Source organism: Tuber melanosporum, assembly GCF_000151645.1.
Source record: "Tuber melanosporum whole genome shotgun sequence assembly, scaffold_98, strain Mel28".
Classification (NCBI taxonomy): domain Eukaryota; kingdom Fungi; phylum Ascomycota; class Pezizomycetes; order Pezizales; family Tuberaceae; genus Tuber; species Tuber melanosporum.
The window spans coordinates 264,190-284,747 of NW_003299148.1; the positions used below are offsets into that span (position 1 = coordinate 264,190).

Here is a 20,558-nt window from a genome sequence, read left to right on the forward strand (position 1 = left end):
CAACCCCCGGGCTTAGTAGGCTACCCTTTAATGGCTTTAAAGACTGTTCCCTTCCTTCCTGGTAGCACACTGTAACGATCCCCTTTCAGATAGTTAGTTCTTGGCGACGGGGAACGATACTTATCTTTTCCCTTTTTTTCTTTGTCTTACGATAGCTCTAGGCCTCTGCCTATGTTACCGATAGTACAAGACCTTTGTCTTCTACCGGAAACACCTATCGTAAGCTTTCTCTAATTCGTCTTCGTAACGAGCGCTTCTTGGCGTAATGATAACGTTGCAATAAGGATAAAGATCATAAAGTTGTTTTATATTCATTGAAGTAATATGTAGGAAAAGTACTTAGAACAAAGTGTGAAGAACCTATCTTCCTCGGCTGCATCGGCCTCCTTATATAGTGTTCTTCCCGCCTTTAATCATGTGACCTAAAGTGGTCACATGTGTAAAACCAAATCAAAACAAACTAGTCATGTGACCAAAGTGATCACATGCTCAAAATCCATGACCTTATAGCGAGGTCATGTGCAAAACTCATAAACCAATCATAACGCAATAAACAAGTCATATGACTCGACTGAGTCATATGCACGAAACCCATGACATCATAGTGAGGTCATGTGCGAAACATAAATCATATATGCAAGGCTTGCCCGTAAGGCACACTCGTAAGGCATACTCGTCAGGCGCATGTCCCATGACTCATACTTGAGCCATGTGCGAAAGCATCACAAATCCCACACATAACTAATCATACAACCCGAATAGGTTATATGCGTGAAACAATAACATACCTGTGACTCATAACCATGTGTCACGTGAAAACCCTTTCCTCGCTAAGCCACGTTCGTGACACACACTCACCTCTTAAGCCATGAAGGGGTTTTACTTTTCTCACTCCCAGGTGTGATCCTCTACTTGGTAGAATGTCACCACCACCCAGCTGAGTTTTCAGATGAAATGCAATTGATATTGTACTACCTCTAGTCATGCACTATTCAGTTGATTGGTTACAACTTAAACTAGGGCCAGTATGCCTAAACTGTTATCTCTTTACAACTTTCAGATCAGTTTCCTGTCTGTAAAATGAGACTGGGTTGCCTGTTAAATGTCCCACTAATTAGAGGCTAGACAGGGAAAAACCTGAGGGCTTTGTTCATTTTAAGGAGATTTCTTTTGTTTGAGTTTCTTTTATATTTCCTTTCTCAAGAGAATACAGTGTGGGTTTTCTTGTTACCTCCTGCAGATTTCCTTCTTAAGCCTGTGTGTTGGCTATTTTGCTAGTAGTGTGAGGAATTTTCTAATGCAGATAGATTATTCTCCTTCTTTCATTAGTGGCTTAGCTTAGTGTGAGTTCTTGTTTAGAGGTTTGATGTATGATTGGTTCCATACCAGAGGGACTTGGGGTGACTTTTTTTTCCCCTAGGCCTGTGGAGAAGGCTTTTGACCAACATATCTTGGGATTAAATCATGCACTCCTGCATGGTCTCTATAGTGGAGGTTTGCGCCTATATAAGCAAATAAATTCTAAGATTTAACAAAAAAAAAAAAAAAAAAAGCCAGGAGGCAGGAGTTCCCTTTATACAAGGACAGCCCGTGTGAATCCAGTGGTGAATTTGGCTAGGCCTAGAGCGGAAGTGGAGCGAAATTTTTCCTCGAGGCGGCGCCAGGCCTGAGGAGAGTATCCCATTCCACACCGAAATAACTTTAGGTATATCATAGTTAAACAGGATAGAAGAATGAAAATAAGGCTCAAACTAACCGACCTATTGCTCAGCGTACTTTTTGTCACAATGTTACGATTTGTTTGTTTACTGTTGATTCCTGGTGATTCGTGGTACAAGTTACGATATCACAAGTGGGGAAATTTGGTGATTTTGAGATGGGGCGTGCAGCTTTTGTGTCCCGGTGAATTTAACGTCGTATCTTCTTAACACTCAAGTTGATTGCTGGACTATATAAACCCTGCCGGGGGTGCTGGTATTTGGTTGAATTGTGAGAGGTTTCGCTTGCGCTGCTGCTCGTTTTAGTGTACTATACTTACTGTACCCACTAACTAGCCTGGCGAATCTTGCTGGTCGGCGGGGTGTTCTATCGGGTGGTATTGCGACGTTTTGGTACTGTGTTCTCAAAATATGTTGCCGGACCTGTTCGACAAGGTGCGGGGCGGGGGTGTTTTACATTTCTCGCGGGGTTCTCGGTACTGAACCTCACGGCCCCACTGAGCAATGGATAAAAAGGAAACTGATAATTGTGCTGTACAAGTGCAGACGTAGTGATATCGCAGAGCTAAGGGAATAAAAAGAAAAAGAAAGAAAAAAAGGGAAGAAAGAATATACAAAGACACCCCAATACTATGCATAGCAGCTCGGATGGAAACGCCTCAACCTACTTCCCACTCAACTGCTCCTCCAAAATCTCCTGCTTCTGCTTCTCCAGTTCATCTCTAATCCTCTTCCTCTCAGCCTTCGCTGCGATCCTCTGCTTCTTCTCCTCCTCCGCTGCGACCACCCAGATAGGCTTATGGCTCTTGGAGTACTCGCGCAGTTTCTCCATAAACTCGCCGTACCTTTTCCCCCGCTCCTCGCGCATTTCTAGAGTTTTCCTTTGGAGTTCTGGGTTGTAGCGCTGGCGAGATTGTCAGCGCGTAGTGTGAGGGGGGAGGAGAGAGCCATACTTTGAAGAGTTCGTCGGGGTCGGGGGTCACGTAGTATACTAGGGCAGGACCGCCGATGCAGCAGACTGTGCCGCTGATTGGTGCGTTAGACCCGCGTGCTTCGTGCTTTTCTCGTACCTGTATTCGTTCAATTGGAGGAGGAGGGGGAACTCACGCTACGAACATCTTGAGGTACGCTACCGCACGCATTATATAATATAATACCGTATTTGTATATAGATATTTCTCGTTAGGGTATTCGCCGCTGCGGTTTTCCTTTCCTTGCCGGTAGGTTGGTGACGGACGGGGTGTGTTCGTTCTGTGGCAGCTATCGTAGCTATACGATAGAGGAGTCCGAGGGCAGCGGGGGAAGGGGCGAATGAATGGATGGAGGAGGGGCCAAAAGGATCGTCGGTCGCCCTTGATGTCGAAAATAGTTTCGGAAATAAATCTGGGTATGCGCCACGACGCCACAATTGGTGAGGGAGGTGGCTAGAGGCGTGTTTATTACCGCTCGAGTACTGTACTGTACCACTACCGGTATGATGCTACCAAAATTTGTGTGCTACGGTACCATAGTGGTTCACTTGGACGTTCGGTTGAATAGGGTGTGATGATGGATGGATGGATGGATGGATTCCCCTCCATTTCCACATGCTTGGGTCGCGGGTGTAACTTAATGCTCTTTGCAGACGCCAGTATACGAGTAGTATGAGAATAGGTGATCGCCCGTGTGTATCACACCGCACAGTGTACACATTTGGAAACTGATAATTTAGAACCCGGTATATTGCCAATTGAAGCCATAGACTAATAAGAAACAGGAGAGCTCAACATACTGGCATTAGGAAACTTGAGAGTACTTGTACGAGTATAATGCAGTAGTAATTGATCCTTTCGGACAGGATATATCCCAGTTGAGCCTTTGAGTACATCTTCAAAGGAAAATGTAAATTATTTTTCCTTCCCTTGGTGACTGATTAAAGTCTCTAGAATCCGAGTTTCATGTCCATGGCCCAAGTTACAGCAAGTCCTTATGAAATATAATGTCAAGGAGCCGTCAATTAATCGAGTGTACGAGTACTATATAGTTGAACCCCTTACCGTTCCCCTCCCCCATCCCGGAGACTTTTAAAAATGTCATGCAGACTGCGGTCAGCTTTCCCTCGATGATTGCCACAAAACCAACGCCCTAATTTACGAGCTATGATGCCGCAAATGGCTTGTGCTTCTCATGGAGTGTCGGCCTCGCCTATTTTTCATCTCCCCTTGTTGACACCTTTCTTGTCCGGGTAACATTTGTCATATCATTCCCAAAAACCTCTCCTGGCACTTTTCTGGTCCCTTTTGCAAGGTATCGTGCCGTGTAATACCGTGGGGAACTAATGTACGAGTATTGGTCCTGCTGTATCTGCTGGGCTATTAGTGGAACCTATCACCGGATCACAGTACCGGCGCCATGCTTGCAGCTGTTGTGGACTGGTGCTGAATTAAGGGGTAAAATAGGTCGGTAAGAATAGAATGTTGTTTGCAGCCTATCATATGGGTTGAGGAAAGGCGCAAGGAACAAGTGAGAGCAGAGTCGGTACCGGTGCTCGCATTGGGGAGGTTCGGAGTTCTCGATGCGCCAGCGCCATAAATTTACAGCTTTAGCTTATTCTTCGAACAAGGGGTCAATTTTCTGGCGGCCAGCCAACCAAGGTATGCCTCCCGCATTTCAATAAGCACCAGCTCGAGGAAACGGATCCTCAAAACCTCCATTTTTGCGAAGGTATATACACCTTGTACCAGTCAGTGCTGGATGTTGTGGCGAGAACTTCGAACCTCCCTGTTATTACACGGCCCGTACCAGTTTGTACTGTGCTGTGGTCTACTTGTACTGTATAATACTAGTTGACTTGTCGAGTCATTCCTTCCTCCGGTTTCTCTCTCCCTCTCTCTCCCCATCTCTATTCTTATTGTATCATACTCGAGTACGTTTCCATCTGTGCTAACGACCCGCATCATCGTACCCGCGCCGTACCGTACTCAAGCCCCTGGGGAGCAGCGCTGATCGGTGGGCACGGGGCTCAGGACGAACTTTTTGGATGCGGTGTGTGGGGGAGAAAAGGGGATCGAGAAAAGGCATTGTTAGCCCCTCCCCCCCCTCCCTTCTATGCCCAGTAATTGATGGGTTCATTGGTTGGCTAGCTGCCCGCCGGCCTCAAATACAGTATCATAACTCCACTTCCCTTATGCAAGGCACCCTACTTTAAACAGACCTAAGGAGAAGGGCCACCGTTCAAGAAGAAAAGGGAGGGGACCGACCCGATAGAAGGAATCAGGTACCGCTTATTAACCGTTTATCATACTTATTCACTTTAACCGATACCCGCCTTGTTCTGGAGAGGGGGAGGGAGGTTTGACAGCGGAAAACGCAGAAAAACCCTCACAACGCCCATCAATTTAAATTGTGGTTTAACCAGGGAAAAACACTGACCGCTAGAATTCGCCTCTCCTTTGGAAATTCGGCATCGGTACTTCCACTCTCCGCTTTCATTTTCTTTGCATTGGTCCCCTGATCCGGCTCTTCCCTCTGCAGTTGCGTCTGTACTCGTACGTCCGGCTCGCTGACTGCGCTGTGCGGGCTTTACTTGTGCTCGAGTGCGCTGCCATTTCCCTCTCTGGTACCGATCTGTGGAGGGCGGGGGGGTTAAAAAAAAAAAAAAAGACCTTGTTGCCTCCATCCGTCTATCGTGAACGTGAACGTACTGTACAATACTCTTTTCAGTACTTTAAGCCTTGAAAAAGTATAACTGAGCAGGGGAAGAGAGGGAGGGAAAAAGGGGAGGGAAAAAAAGAAAAGAAAAATAGGTGTTGTCTTGAATTGACGAACAGCGTGCCCTCTTTCCTTTAACTTTCCAGCGGTTGCTCCACTTCAACAACAACAACGACGAGGCTGCGCCCCTGCTTAATACGGGACCTGTGGGGAATTCTACAAAACACAGAATGGCATATGACCAGGGACAGTATCCGCCGCAGAAGGGGTATCCGGGAGACCATTATGAAGGTCAAGGCCAGCAATATGCGCAACCGCCCGGTGGTCGAGGACAACCGTCTTCGCAACGGAGTTTGAATAGATACGCGAGCCAGCCTGGGATGGATTCTGCTTATAGGCAGGGAGGGAGTGAGAGAGGTGAGCTTTTATCTTTTGGTTCCCTATTAGGCGGACTATTATCTGGATCTGGATGTGCGGTATTCTTACCCGCGCCCGTACTTTAGCTCGTCCACCTCTATCACCAGGTATGGTTTCCAATTCGGATGGTCCTTTCCCATCTTTTGGGGGATCAATGAAGCGTCGCGATCCAGTGCCGCCTGGAACTCTACCCATAGACGACTCGATGTTTGCAATGCACTTGACCGACGATGGCCATCCACCGCCTCAAATGCGACAGCGCGGTCCTCCCCCACCTGGAAGTGGGGGAGTGATGCCTAGGTCGCAGACTATGTCGGATAGAGTGGGTGGGGGGAGGCGACTCCCTGGATATCAGGGAGGAGGAGGGTCAGGTTATCATGGACCCCTGCCCCCGGGAATGAGGGGACCTCCCCTGCCTGGGATGAGAGGGCCACCACCGGTGCATCAGAGAATGCCGCCTCCGCGCGGGAACATGCCAATGCCGATGGCGAGTAGAGGAGCTCCACCTGGTAGTCTGCCGCCGCCTGGGCGGAGCACAGGCCACTACGAGCAGGGATGGGTGGAGACGTATCCATCACAGAATGGGCATTATGAGGAAGTGCCACCCCCGGACCCTGGTTTTGGACCACCGCAGAGAAGTATGACCATGCCTGCGAATACGCAGCGCCCACTACCACAGCAGGTGCCCCCCCAAGCAGAGTCACAGTATACAGCATATAACCCTCAGCGACATGCGAGTGCAGTGAACTTTTCGAGTCCTCGGGCGTATCCTCCGCGACCAGCGTATGAGGAATATCTGACGCAGGGACCAAATGACCCATATAATAGGGGGAGTGTTGGCTTGATATTGGATGCTTATTATGACACTGATTACACTGAGGGAGGTTATGATCAACAGCATCCAGCAAGCGCATATCATGAGGAACCGGCGCAATATGGGGGGAATGATACCTCTTCCGGGTATCAGGGGCCAGCTTATCAGGAGGGTTACACGAATGAGCCTCGAGATTTCGCTCAACAGGCCTATCGTAGTAGATCACAGCCCGATTTGCGCGGCGAATCTAGTGCAGCGGCTGGGCCCCCACCGCCCCTACCTGCTGGTGGATATAGCGAGGCCAATGGAAATCCACACAACCCTGGGCCGTATGACGGCGCTGTTGAGATGCCGGGAGATATGCCGGAGGACCCTCCGCCAGTGTTGACAGCGAACGGGTTTCCCCCTCCCCCTCCTCAGCCCAATATCCCAGTGGCTCTAAGAGTTGGATCGCCCGTGCCATCACAGCAAATGCGAGGATCATCGCCTCCAAAGCAAATGCCACCACCCCAGAATCAGTATCCTCCAAGGACCCAGTCCACACAGTCGAGCGCGGTGGGCGACTCACTTCCCCACCACACCGCGCCGCCTCCTAACGTAGTTTCAGATACGTCTAGTCCCAGGTATAGTGCGGATTTCCTGCCAGCGCACCCTCCGCCAATTCGTCCGGGGTTGATGCAGGATCAGTCTGGGTGGAATAATCATCCTCCCCCTATACGGCAGTATTCACCCGACCGTGGCAGCACCATATCACGACAGCCCATTCAACAACAACCAGGCCCCATTACCCCAATTGAGTTGAACCAACTGCAGCAGAACGCTAAGGCCAACCCGGGAGATCAGAAGCTCCAATTGATGCTTGCGAAGAAGATGGTCGAAGCGGCTTCAGTGCTTGCGAACGAGGGCGGCCGTGCGGATGCTAGGACCGCCAAGAAGAATCGGGAGAATTATATATTCGACGCACACAAGATTGTCAAGAAATTGTGCAATTCGGTTGGTATATTGAACCTACTTGTTTTAGTATCTGACTGACTAGATGTTTAAAGTCGCACCCATATCCCGACGCGATGTTCTACCTAGCAGAATGCTACTGGGAGGGCTTGCTTGGATTGCAGGTTGACCACGAGCGCGCATTCAACTTGTACCAATCCTCGGCAAAGCTAAATCATGGACCATCGGCTTATCGCACTGCTGGTACGGCATATCGTTATCAATGACCTGTGGTGTCAGGGCATGAGCTAATAGTGATCTGGTCTAGTTTGCTGCGAGCTCGGCGCGGGAGTGCGGAAAGACCCGCTCAAGTCAATAACTTGGTACAAGAAGGCAGCCGCACTTGGGGATACCGCCGCCATGTACAAGCTTGGCATGATTCAGCTGAAAGGACTACTGGGCCAGACCAAGAACGCTCGAGATGCCATCAACTGGCTGAAGAGGGCTGCCGATCAAGCGGATGAGAACAATCCCCATGCTCTCCACCAGCTTGTAAGTCCTCCCTTACCCGAATACTTCAATACTAGGCTAACGCCCTAACAGGGCCTAATCTATGAATGTGAATCCCACGACAACATCATCCCCGATGCCTCCTACTCCCGCGAACTCTTTATGAAGGCTGCGGAGCTCAACTACCCACCTTCACAATTCCGTATCGGCTGTGCCTTTGAGTATGGCACCATGGGTTGCCCGATCGATCCTCGCTTAAGCATATTTTGGTACAGCCGCGCGGCAGCGCAAAACGAGGAAGAGAGTGCGCTCGCCCTGAGCGGGTGGTATCTCACCGGCGCTGACGGTGTGATCAAGCAATCCGACACTGAGGCGTATCTATGGGCGCGCAAGGCGGCCGAGAAGGGACTGGGAAACGCGGAGTACGCTCTCGGCTACTACACCGAAGTCGGCATCGGCGTAGTGGCAAACTTGGATGAGGCGAAGAAGTGGTATTATAAAGCTGCTAGTAAGTTACCCCCCCCCCAATATTTTTTTGCTAGGAGTGGGTGAACGGTTCATTGACTAATTGATGGGGGGGATTAGACCGGAACCACGAAAAAGCCCGCCAGCGCCTGAACGAACTCAAGAAGGGTGGCGCAGCGGTGCAAAAGTCCCGGGAGAAGTTATCTAGGTTGCACGTTAAGAAGAATAAGGATGACGGGGAGTGCGTTATTATGTAGATTATCTCGTCTCTGCCTTTGCCGGGCCTAGCTGTAGCAATGCCGTCCTTGTCGGGGTGGGATGGAGTCTGTTTAGTTTGGTTTGGGAATTTCTAACCCCCTTGCCTCACTTCTACCTATTCTTTGGATGAATTACGGCGCTGTATTGGGGGTATCCTGGGCTGAGTTTGATGGTCACTTGCTGCAGGCAGTTTGGTGGGTAGACGGTGAGGGGTATAGGGGGGGGGTTGAGCTAATGTATGAGTATCAAAGGAGAAGGCTGGGGTGTGTAATGCATGGGATGAGATAAGGCGTGTATCAATGAGAAACCTTTTGTTCACTTGTGTTGCAAAAGCTAGCTAGCCAAAAAAAAGGCAGGTCATAGCAAAGCAAAGTTGGGGAAAGAACAGGAGCGTAGCTAGGAGAGACAGTGTATTTTTCTACGAATGCGAGTGATTTTCCATGCAGCCATCTACAATTGTCCCCGCTGCCGGTCCCTAGAATCCCTAGAATGTACAGGAAAAAAATGAAACGTGTCATGAAAAATCCATCTACGGGAGCATCCCTAAAATGTACAAGAAGACGTGGCAAAGCAAAGTAAAGCAAATCGACCCCCTCCCCTTTCCCGGTCACCGCCTCGACCCATTAATAACCTCCCAAACCCTCCCCAACAACGCCGCAGGTGGACATCCCCTCTCCAACAGAAACTCCAATTCGGCACCCCTCCCATCCTTTCCCACCTCGAGCGCCTTCTCCCAGATCCCTCGCCCACCCAACCCGACCCCGCCCCTCTCGGCCAAGACCTCCATCCCCTCCACCCATCCCTTCTCAATCGCTAGCCCCAGACATTCTTCATCGGGTCTCACCCCCGCTTCCTCCAGCAGAGCCCTGACAAACTCCAAGTCTGCCTCATGTACGCCCTCCCTGAGTACAGCGGTCCACTCGTCCGCGTCCCCCGCTGACAGGGTTGCCCCGCGGAGGAGCAGTAAGCGCAGTACCTCAATAGAATACCGGTGTGGGGGGAGGAATGCATCCGGTGCGAATGTTAGTGTGGATTGGTACCGGCTCTCGTGAGTGCGTAGGAATTGAGCGGTAAAGAAGCGACGGAGGAGGAGTTCCGGAGGAATGTGTGAGCCGTAGTGTATACGGATGTACTCGTGTTTTAGAACTGGGGCGGAGAGGGAGCGGGTGAGGCGGAGGGTCGTTGCGGGGAGTCGCGGGTTTTTGCTCAAGAGGAAGATGCGTTGGAGGAGTTCCGGTGGGAGGGTTTGCAGGGTTGGGGGATCACGGGTTGGCAGTGGGCGTGGTGGCGGGGAGGCCGTGGAGAGGGGGGTTTGATGACGGGAGAGATTTGGCGAGGGGGTCGTTGATGACGATGGTGTAGGGTAGGAAGAGGAGGGGGAATATGGTGAGAGGGTTTTTCGACGTTTTCGAGGAGGGGGTGAAGGAGGGCGGTTGTTGTAGCGTTTTCCGAATGTTTTGTTTAGCCGGGTTGAGGAGCGGCCGGGGTTTACGAAGCCCATTTTTTGTCTCGGCTATGATATGACACCGGTAGGGCGTTCATTGATCGTGTGTTTGTCGTTTGTTCGTTCGTTAATCGTGAGGAGGGGAATTGAAGAGGTGAACGGGCTGAATTGGGCGAAAAAAAACGAGTGTGAACCCCCCCTTCAATTCCTCTCGTAGTACGATATGATAGCAAGCAAAGGTGAGAGTCGATTTTTTGTCTCTGGTCGCCGTGGTCGTCGTGAAGGGAAGGGGAGAGAGAGGAAGAAGAGAGGAGGGGAGGAAAAGAAAAATCCAAGTGCTCAACCCATTCACCAAAAGTCTTGGCGCGCCAAGCTAGATCCACGGGTTAAAACCACGATGAGGTCCAGCCCTAGCCAACGAGGGGGAAGTGAAGGAAGACCTGGGCGTGACAGAGAAGGAGGGTGGTGGTGAGACTTCAGGGTTCGCACACATCCACCCGATTAACAATCTGGAACTTGACGAATAAAGTTCATTGCATAATATTCAGGTACCAGTACTGGTACCGGTAACCCACAGTACAGTATGAGTGGAAAGGTGCTGCACGACTTTCTGATGGTTCGCTTGGGCGTCCGACTGCTGATTGGTTGCATGCTGTGCCGGTATAAGAGCTACTCGAGTAAAGACCATGGTTGTTACTTCTACTCGAGTACTAGGGGGAAAGTATTGGGACGAGCAGGAGGGTTCTATGTCTGTGCAAATTACTCAAATTAGTATCTTCAATCCCACTTCAAGTAATTCACAGAGACATCAAGCCCCCCTGCTTGTCCCAATACTTCACCCCCACCCCGAGTACTCGTACAGTACAAGTAGGGATGGGCGGGTGGGCTATCATGGGTTAGGTTCGGACGCAAGTCAGAGATAGCGAAACCCTACCGGTATGATGTGTTCTATATAGGGAATGGATGAGCTCAGTTGGTCAACTTATGTGACCTTGGTGATACGGTGCACGATACGTATGGTACCTGTACGCCTGCTCGTGTTTGAGTGGCCCCTGGTGTTCCTGCTTTCATTCCATTCTTCCTCTTTCCCTTTCTCTCTCCTCGCTCCCTCTCCCTCGCTCTCTTCTCCCCATTCTCATCGCCACCCATTTCAACCATGGCATTAAAACTCGTCCTCGCCCCTGTTGCCCGTGAGTGCTTTACCGCCCCGCTCCTTGAACAGCTCATCAAGGACGGACTATCCTTCATAACATCCCTTTCAAGTACCAGTTCATACATAAAATGGACCTCCTTAAAAACAGATACCCATCTGAATACCTACCGAACCCATCACGACAACGATAATTGGATTGCACGTATAATAAGGGTCGATGTGGACTACGACGTTATTCACCGCGCCATGATCGATGAGCGGATCCTTGCCGAGAGCGAGTGGCTGGACGGGCCAAGGGACACAAATGAAGAAATGGCGGTGGAAGAGTTTGAAGGGAAAATATTGGTCAGGGGTTTGTCTTACTATTCCTCCCCCAAACTAGCCGATTACTAATTCCTCCGGCTAATTCTGGTTGTGGGATGGAAGATGTTCGTAGATACTTGCACATCCAGGCGTTTGCCGGTCGAGAGTTCCTCGCGAGTGTGATCTCAAAGGACTTGCCCGAGATGGACGGACGGAGGTCTTCTGTGGTTATCTCTTTGCCGATTGAGGGCGAGATGGTGTCAGAGTCGGATGTTCGTGGGAAGTACATATCGGTTGAATACATATGTGAGTTGGAGAGTGGGGAGGTGGAGATTCTCACGGGGGTTTGTGTAAGTCGTGCCCTGTCTACCACCGCTGGAGGGAGTGGTGTTAACGCACAGCAGAGTGACGCCGGAGGAAGCATTCCCCGATGGGTTCAAAACATGACCATGCCCGGACAGATATTCAGCGATGGCAAGAGGTTCGTCGAGTATGTACGGAACCAGCCGGCCGCAAACGAGACCATCAATGGGATCGGAGAGAAGAAGTGAGCGGACGCACAACAGCTCTATAGATATGGGTGGATTTTAGGAGTTAGAAGTAGACTATTGTGTACGCTTTCTGCTTGGATGGTATTTGTTGTGCTGGTGTCATAACTGGATTCCTTATGGGTTTGACCTCGGGAATTAATGAAACCAGACATCACGCGCTGCGCTCTGCTTGTGCTCGAGTACAAGTACAGCAGAGTGCAGTGCTGTACGTACTGTACTAGTACTGTATAGACTATCTATTGTATGGTGATGGTGTACTCGTACGACTAGAAATAAACTGAGGGGTTCTCGTAAATTATTTTAGTCTACCGGTATGGCTGCATGCAGTCGAAATTAATTAAGCTTCATCTCTCTTGCCTCTTGGCTGTGTGCCAATGCGGCTTAATGGGCCATCACGGGTAACATCGGATTGGCCCCATTAACATACCGGTCCTCCCCACCATCATCCAAAGAATCCCTTCCCATTACTCCGCTACTGGAACCACCTACAGCCATGTCTTCCAACGCAATAATCCGCTCGAGAACTCTTCGCACGGTAGTCAACGCGGTGCAAAAACTGTACCTGTTCCCGCCTCCACAGTTGCCAACTAGAGAACATCACTATTGACATCTACAGCTACCCACAAGCACTCGCGGACAGAACCTGGGATAACACAGGCCGTGCGCTCCTCCCTCTCTCCCCAATAACACGATGCTAAATCTAACAATACACTAGTTCTCCTCGAGGCCCCGGACCGAACCGACCGCTCCTCTCCCGAAGCCCACAATGTCCTCCTAACCATCGACCTCACAAAAGCCGTAGTAGACGAAGCAATCTCACTAAGGTCTTCCGTGATAGTGGCCTACCGTCCTCCCCCTCTGCTCAGCATAATCTCTACCTTGGCTTTGCTAATGCGGTAGAATATAGACCCGATAATATTCCGCCCTTTGAAATCACTCACACTAGCCAATACACAACAAGAAAGCCTCCTGAGGTTGGCACAGGAAGGCATCAGTGTGTACTCCCCACATACAGCTGTTGACGCTAAGATCGGGGGTGTTAACGATTGGCTGGCGGATGGGATTTCTGGCGGGAGGGGGGAGGAGAGTGGAAGGGTGGTTATTGAGGGGATCAAGGACGTTCCGGGTTTGTTTGATTGACTGTCTAAAGCGGGGGAGGAATCGGGGAGAAGGAGGAGGGCTAATTGAGAGTGGGGGGGCTATAGGGTACGAGGACTCGGGAATGGGCCGTATAATAACGCTCAAAGAGCCAAAAGGGTTCCAAGAGCTCGTGAACAGAGTGAAGGGGTTTTTGGGATTGAAGAATGGTTGATTTGCACCCACTCTCTTGGATAGCGTGGTTTGCTAGTGTGGGCTGACGACGAGAGTAGTTATGGTCGGAAAAACCCCGGGAGACAAACGGGTCCGCACGATAGCCATATGTGCCGGCTCTGGCGCTTCCATGTTCAAGAACGTCGACGTGGACTTGCTATTCACGGGGGAACTCTCGCATCACGACGCACTCGCGGCAAAGGAGCGGGGGGTTGGGTTTATTACATGTGAGTTTTTCGTTCTGTCCGACCCCCAATGGGAGTGAGCGAGGACTGATAAGGATAGGCTTCCATACAAATACTGAAAGGGGCTTTCTGAGAGATGTTATGAAGAGGAAGTTGGCTGAGGTTCTGGAAAGCGAAGTAGAGAGGGAGGGGGAGTTTGAGGTTGTGGTTAGCGAGAGGGATATGGATCCTTTTGAGATTGTTTAGGCTTCTGGCGGTGGTGGTGGATGGGATGAAGCAAAGTACTGTACAAGAGGAGAGGGTGTAATAAAAGCTCCTGGACGGTGAATTGTTGAGATTAGTAGTGGTAATATGGACAGTGTTCGAGCAGTATTTCATCAACGCGGGGGTGAACAAGATAGTTACGATATTACTCGACTGATCAAAGAATGATGCTCCAAAGTGCCTCCAAGTGGTAGTTTGAGGCCGTAAAGAGACTCCTGGAGTCAGTTTTTGAGCTCCCCGCCAGGCATTCAGTATGCACTCCAAAATCGTATAATTTCTTGTACGAGGCTGACAAGTGATAACTTTCTACTAGGTTGTATGATAGGACCTCACAAAACCTACAAAGGCATAGTTTTTTTTTTGCCTGTATCCCTCAACTTGCTAAGTAATGAATGTTGCATGACCGCGGATTTGTGGAGAGGGTAATCGTAGCTCGGCAATACCCCTATTTCACTAGGAAAACCTCTTCTCTCCTCGTCTTTCTCCTTCTTAGCAAACTCAACCGAATCGAGCACTTCTTCATCAGATCGTCTTCTTCATTGAATCATTTCTCCTTTATCAAATCATTTCTCCTTTATTAAATCATTTCCCCTCCATTAACAAGATATTTTTAGTGTAAAAAAAATGAATTTTAGTATTTTTCACTATTTTTGATTTAGAAGATGCAATTCACATTGTATAAGGCTCATGAATATTTTTTGAGCTTAGGAATATATACTCTACATGTCTATGAAGCTTGCTATGCAAAAAAAATTTGTTTGGTATTGAGTGCCCATGTGTAGGTTCTAATAAAAACGTGTTCATGTCAAACAAAACCCTTCCGCTACGAGTACAGTACTCGCGCGGCCGAGTTGAAGTTGCACACCCAAAGCTAGTAATGATCGTTGGGCCAATAGAAATAAGCATGACGTGATTGATGAAGTACTAGATTCAGTATGGTGATACAATGACAAGGCACCATGAGTACTGATTTCATGATCTTTTCTTTCCTCTGGCTGTTTAACTCCAGGGTTTAAGTCTGAATGTTTACGGCACTCAACCATTTAATTCTTTTTAATAAAGTGAGAGATGATTAAAACAACAAAATATAACTCTCTTTGCAAGGGTGGAACTTTAAGTAAGTAAGGAAACCTATCGTATTCCTTTCAATGCGCTCAATCAACTAATTATGAAGACAGAATTATAAGAAACATAAGGAAGTTATCCTCCGATCTTTTCCTCTATCACCCATTCAGAGCTAGTCTCCTCCTAGTATGTTTCCCATCATATGGAGCAATCATATGCTAACAAAAGAAAGACATGCCTCTCAGAAAGCTCCCCGGCCTTCTCCACCTTTCTGCATCGCACTCACTATGCCTGAAGCACACTGTACTGGAGGATTACTGTACTGGGGGCTGGCTTAGCTGTAGGCTCTGGAGGCTCCATTTGTTGGGGGCTCACTCCACCAAGGACTCACTATGTCAGGAGCTCATTATGCCAGGAGCTCGCTATGTTGGAGGCTCACTATCCCAGAGGCTTGCTATGTTGGGGGCCCACTATGCTGGGGGCTCACTATGGCGGGGACCCGCTATGCTGGGAGCTTGCTACATCGGACGCCCGCTATGTCCGGGACTTGTGATATTGGGAGCGCGCTATACTAGGGGTTTGATATCTTGGGGGCTTGGTAGGTGAGGAGCTCGCTATGCCATAAACTTACTATACCAAGTGCTTACTATGTGCAGGCCTGTAGCTCACTAGGATGTTGTTGCAGGCTCACTATGTTGGGGGCTCGCTATGTCGGGGGATCAGTATGCCTGGGGATCATTATGTCTGGAGGGCCTGGGCTCACTATGTCAGGAGCTCACTATGCTGAGTGCTCACTGATTCAGCATAGGGGGCTTACTATGCTGGGATATTGTGTTAGGAATACCAGAACCTGATACCTAGGAACCACCCTAAGTAGGATAACCCCACTCGGAATTGGAATTTCTGGTCTCCAACACCCCCTTCCGGCTCCCTTACGGGGCCCGCGCGTCATCATATATATTAATCTCAGTCACGTCCTGTGACTATATTACCAAAGAATTGAGCGTATTAGAATAATACCATATACATCGTCGCCGTCTGTCTGACCGGATCCTGTTTGCAGCATATATGTGAGGGGACCTTTGGCTAGGCCTGAGAAGTAGAATGGAGTAATTCCGTCAACTACTCAGAGAGTTACTTGGCTTCAAAGACATAACACCTTTGGCATGGGCCATAAGTAACGGGACGATTTCGCACAAAGAGATGGTATCAAATGGTAAAGAATCTCTACTAGAGACCAATACATTTACATACACTAGAAGAGTCTAGAACTCCAAAAGACACTACTAAAGAAGCCAATGAACTTTACAGAGTGTTGCAACTGGGTTTCGGAACACGTCATAGCCATGGGGTGATTCTCAATACTACAATAGTTACTGAAACCTACTACCCAGAGAGCAACTAAGGGTTGCCGACCGAGGGATTAATTACCAGTCTAGTGGAGTGGCTTCCTGCGAGTTAATAGGAAGTCATCTAAAGAAAATCTATCGGTTGGGTACGGAGTTACAAAGGATCGGAGTCAGACGACCTAAGATAGTTGTAATGATGACCACTTTTACAGATATAGTCGAGGATAAAACTGATCATTTTATCAATGGCGAAGACAATTGGAGCCAACTCAGTTCGACTTAAGAACTAGGCCATAAGTCTAAAGACTCTGCTAATCAGGATATTACTATTGGAAACAGTACGTTTCCTAAGAAGAAATATCGTAATTACTGAAGAGGGTGTGATGGTTTTCAGGGTCTACAGGTGTTTGCACCTTGGAAGAAAACTCGAAGTTGTGAATTACGATTAAAGAAGTACATAGTTGTATGATAAATAGATGTAGTCTGCAAACACTCAGACGCGGAATATAAATATCGAAGTGCCTCCCAAGCTTTAGATATCATCAAGTAATGGAGAAGAGACCTTAACAATATAATATTGTTTTTACGATTCTACCCTACTTTACCTATTTTACTTCGCTCCTAGTAGTCATAAACGAAACGAGCAAAGTCTGAGCCTTCCTAGACAATCTCCGTCTATAGAAACGAATCTTGATTGGCCTAGACAACTTTGAAGTCTATCAAGTTGTCTCCGCCTAACATATTGGTATACTGGGGGCTCGCCAGGCTGAAGCGGATTGCTATGTCGGGTGCTCGCCAGGCTGGAGCGGATCGCTATACTGGGTGCTCACCAGGATGAAGTAGATTGCTATGCTGGGTGCTTACCAGGCTGGAGGACTTGCTATGCTGGGGCTCGCTATATTGTCAGTTTACTTCATACAAAAATGTTGTGTAGAACTTAACCATTAAAATTATTCCAACCACCGTGGAGAATAACTTGTCGAAGTTTTCCATGAAAAGATGAACATTTTTGATTTATGACTTCCTGCAGGAGGTCCTCCCAAGCCCTTATTAAAGCCTCCTTCACCGAGTCAATTGTCTCTTGACTTGTACCTACAAACTGCCAGGTAGATATCTCATCCTTCTCATAGTCCCAAAGTGGTTCAATCTGATTTAAATCAGGTGATTTCGCAGGCCAATCCACAGTTATAATCCCTCTCTCCCACCGCTCCACCTCATCAATCCGCTGTGCTGTCTGATGTGCGGGTGCATTGTCCTCAATCAAGTAAGTTAAAAGCATACCTGTCTTCTCCTGTATCTCATTAATTCACAGATATAGTTTTGGCCTTAATATCCTCTCCCTGTATGAGACCCAGTTTATACCCTCTCGACTCTGAAACTTGAGATGCTCTTCTCTGAACATTTGTTCTGGTCGTTGTTTTCTGCGCTTATGCCTTCCTGTATGCCCTTCAGCAAAATTTTGACTATCAATACTAGTATTGTAGTCTGCTAATGCGTCTGCCTGCCAAGTGCCTGGAATTGATGCTTGTGATTGGTTGTAGCCTGTTGTCCTTGTCATGCTTGATTCTCCTCATCAATAATGTGCTGAAAACTCTCTTTTTCCTCCTCGGTTTCTTGCTCCCAGATGTGGCAGGGACCCTTCTGACTGAACATAATTGCTCCCCATAGCATTACTCGAATTGGCTGCTTTCTGTGATTGTCATGGTTATGAATAGCATACTTATTTGAATTAATATCAATATAACGTGAAATGTTCCTTGGGCATCGTATAGAATTGAACTCAATCCAGGTTTCATCGGTAAACACAATTGTATTGATTAATATCTGTAAGGCCATATAGGCAAATGCAAGGCGGGCTTCCACTTGGGATGGTGAGAGTGATGGTTTATAGGCAGCTTTCCGGCGAAAAATCTAATGTTGGGAATGAAAAACCTCTTCTAATGTTGAACGAGCAGCAACAATTCCCAATTCTTTAGAAATCTCAGGAAAAGGCATTAACCAATGGTCTTCGTCCTTTTGACTGAGATCCCTAAGAGCTAATGACTCTTCACTGCCTTCAGGAAACCTTTTTGGATTTCCTCCTCTATGTGTACTCTCCAAACAAGCCAAAACATCGTCAAAATCCATTGGATTCGAAGCATGTTCCTAACAGTACTTAGATTTCATTTTTAAGCTATGTTGAAGTATATTTACCTGAGCCCTATGTACAATCTCCGCTACTGTCCTCTTCTTTATACCAAGTCTTTTTTCTATCTCTCTGAACGACATATTTCCATGCCAGTTCAATGCTAGAACTACTGCTCTCTTGAGTAATGGTACTCTAGGGGCGCTGCCACTCCCGGAATGTGTTGCTTGCATATTGAGACAAAAGATTTGGGGGAAATCAATAGAGATGCCAGTGTTTTGGTGAGAGCTGGGTTGGCGAACGGTGGTTTCTTCTGCAATCGTGTATTGCTTTAGGTGGTACCAAATCTAGTATATTATCAATCATGTCATGCTTATTTCTATTGGCCCGACGATCATTACTAGCTTTGGGTGTGCAACTTCAACTCGGCCGCGCGAGTACTGTGTTGTATCGTATATCGTTGCCTCTCTTGTCATAGTATTCACCGATCGTCCTATTAGCGCCGTGCCGAGAGTGCGTGAAATTTGGGAACGCGGAGGGATCCGGGCCAAACCTCCCCTAGTCGCTAACTCTGTTTCCCAAACCGGGGAGGTGGCGATCAGCGAGTGATGGGATGTGAAATAGAGTCTCTTGATCGATGAGTCTTGGCGTGTCCATCACATCCCCTGACGCTACGAGGGAAGGAGAATTAGGGCGGTATGATACCAGTATCGTGATTTCCAAAAGGAAAAAAAGGAAAAAAACAATTTTGTCCAAACTTGGATTTTCTTCTTGTCGTATGAGAAGAAAACCCTCACGGGTTGTTTTCTAGGAGGGGGAGTTACGGTACTCGTACGGTAGCCAAGTGTATCATTTCCTTGGTTGTAAAAAAAATAAACTTGGCTGGCGCACGATAAAACTCTCCTTCCATTCATCCACCCCTTGACGTCGGGAAGATGAATCGCGACAACAAAACCTTGTCCTGGGATTTTCGCTATGTGGTGGGGAATCCTGGTATGGATAGCTTATTTCTCTTTCTTTTTCCATAGTTGAGCCGCATATAATACGTCATACATATCAAACACTACTTGACGTCAGGTATTTTTAAAAAAACCGGGAAAAAACGCTGAGTTTGGAGGTACAGTACTCGTACGACAACCAAGTTCACAACCAAGATAGATTAATGCCGTGACGCCGATATGGAAGGTGTGGTAGGATATAAATACGGTAATGGATCCCTATTTCCCGTACAGTACCTCATCCTACCATCATACTACTACTACTACAACTACTACTACTACTGCGAACTGTTATCTCTATAATACTCGTACTTCTACACGCACAACCTCACAACCGGAACAGAAAGAAATAAAGAAATAAAAAATAAATAAGGGAAAAAACCAAAATGGGCGGCGTGGCATCCTGTGTACGATAACCCCCCCACTAACTTCCCCCACTTCCCCCTCCAGCTTACCCCAGGAACTAACAAACAGCCTAACAGATCAGATCCGTTTTTCGTGCGATCGGGAATACGTGCATGGCCATCGTGAATGGTATTGCCGGTATCTTGAAGGCTATCATTAACGGCGTTGCAAGGTATTATGCTCCCCCCACCCCCCACACATACTTCCGGAAAGAACGAAGAGAACCCCCCCAGGAACGAACAGAACAGCGTGCTGATGATGAGTTGTGTTTGTAGTGTTTTCGATATTCTTATATCTTGCTTGACTTGCCGACGTTCCGGGGGGTTCGGGAGGAGGAGGATGAGGAGTCATCATAGGACTTATGTTGCGTAGTCTAATTCGAATGAAGGGAAGAAGAGGTGGGAGTGAGGGTTGTGATGAATGATTCCTTTCCTTTTGCTCTACATTCTTTTTTATATTTTTGTTTTTGTGCTTCTGGAGTTGGGATTGTGGGTTGGTTGACGTTGATACCTCGTGTTTCTTTCTCAATCTATATCTCTCTCCCTGAGTGCACATGGATTTTCATCATGTTATCGTATATCATATTGGCTTGATGTGCAAAGG

The 20,558-nt window shown here is 48.1% G+C and overlaps 5 protein-coding genes; 4 read left to right on the top strand and 1 right to left on the bottom strand.

The window, feature by feature from the left end:
* The first annotated feature begins 5,365 nt into the window (after window positions 1-5,365).
* On the top strand, window positions 5,366-9,120 carry GSTUM_00012201001 (uncharacterized protein). XM_002842408.2 has 6 exons: window positions 5,366-5,825; window positions 5,912-7,632; window positions 7,686-7,833; window positions 7,898-8,121; window positions 8,173-8,587; window positions 8,665-9,120. Exons 1-6 carry the CDS (start codon window positions 5,639-5,641, stop codon window positions 8,799-8,801), a joined length of 2,832 nt encoding a protein of 943 aa, XP_002842454.1. The 5' UTR covers window positions 5,366-5,638; the 3' UTR covers window positions 8,802-9,120.
* Window positions 9,121-9,206: 86 nt separating this feature from the next.
* Window positions 9,207-10,515, bottom strand: GSTUM_00012202001 (uncharacterized protein). XM_002842409.2 has 1 exon: window positions 9,207-10,515. The coding sequence occupies exon 1, from the start codon at window positions 10,301-10,303 to the stop codon at window positions 9,410-9,412; it is 894 nt and encodes a 297-aa protein (XP_002842455.1). The 5' UTR covers window positions 10,304-10,515; the 3' UTR covers window positions 9,207-9,409.
* A 1,303-nt stretch (window positions 10,516-11,818) lies between these two features.
* GSTUM_00012203001 (uncharacterized protein) lies at window positions 11,819-12,503 on the top strand (the record flags this gene model as incomplete). XM_002842410.2 has 2 exons in its annotated part: window positions 11,819-12,052; window positions 12,107-12,503. 2 exons carry the CDS (start codon window positions 11,819-11,821, stop codon window positions 12,251-12,253), a joined length of 381 nt encoding a protein of 126 aa, XP_002842456.1. The 3' UTR covers window positions 12,254-12,503.
* Window positions 12,504-12,689: 186 nt separating this feature from the next.
* GSTUM_00012204001 (uncharacterized protein) lies at window positions 12,690-14,083 on the top strand. XM_002842411.2 has 7 exons: window positions 12,690-12,811; window positions 12,870-12,913; window positions 12,969-13,100; window positions 13,161-13,372; window positions 13,467-13,560; window positions 13,624-13,791; window positions 13,850-14,083. The coding sequence occupies exons 1-7, from the start codon at window positions 12,747-12,749 to the stop codon at window positions 13,993-13,995; spliced, it is 861 nt and encodes a 286-aa protein (XP_002842457.1). The 5' UTR covers window positions 12,690-12,746; the 3' UTR covers window positions 13,996-14,083.
* A 5,750-nt stretch (window positions 14,084-19,833) lies between these two features.
* On the top strand, window positions 19,834-20,556 carry GSTUM_00012205001 (uncharacterized protein). XM_002842412.2 has 3 exons: window positions 19,834-19,957; window positions 20,033-20,127; window positions 20,231-20,556. The coding sequence occupies exons 1-3, from the start codon at window positions 19,937-19,939 to the stop codon at window positions 20,325-20,327; spliced, it is 213 nt and encodes a 70-aa protein (XP_002842458.1). The 5' UTR covers window positions 19,834-19,936; the 3' UTR covers window positions 20,328-20,556.
* The last annotated feature ends 2 nt before the right edge of the window (window positions 20,557-20,558 follow it).

Bases quoted from the DNA above. Each gene is read 5' to 3' on its own strand.
- GSTUM_00012201001 (XM_002842408.2), top strand. From the start codon at position 5,639: ATGGCATATGACCAGGGACAGTATCCGCCGCAGAAGGGGTATCCGGGA. The intron at 7,834-7,897 runs GTACGGCATATC...GATCTGGTCTAG, and splicing joins ATCGGCTTATCGCACTGCTG to TTTGCTGCGAGCTCGGCGCG. The intron at 8,122-8,172 runs GTAAGTCCTCCC...ACGCCCTAACAG, and splicing joins CCCATGCTCTCCACCAGCTT to GGCCTAATCTATGAATGTGA.
- GSTUM_00012202001 (XM_002842409.2), bottom strand. From the start codon at position 10,303: ATGGGCTTCGTAAACCCCGGCCGCTCCTCAACCCGGCTAAACAAAACA.
- GSTUM_00012204001 (XM_002842411.2), top strand. From the start codon at position 12,747: ATGTCTTCCAACGCAATAATCCGCTCGAGAACTCTTCGCACGGTAGTC. The intron at 12,812-12,869 runs GTACCTGTTCCC...TGACATCTACAG, and splicing joins GTCAACGCGGTGCAAAAACT to CTACCCACAAGCACTCGCGG. The intron at 13,561-13,623 runs GTTGATTTGCAC...CGACGAGAGTAG, and splicing joins GTTTTTGGGATTGAAGAATG to TTATGGTCGGAAAAACCCCG.
- GSTUM_00012205001 (XM_002842412.2), top strand. From the start codon at position 19,937: ATGGGCGGCGTGGCATCCTGT. The intron at 19,958-20,032 runs GTACGATAACCC...ACAGCCTAACAG, and splicing joins TGGGCGGCGTGGCATCCTGT to ATCAGATCCGTTTTTCGTGC. The intron at 20,128-20,230 runs GTATTATGCTCC...TTGTGTTTGTAG, and splicing joins ATCATTAACGGCGTTGCAAG to TGTTTTCGATATTCTTATAT.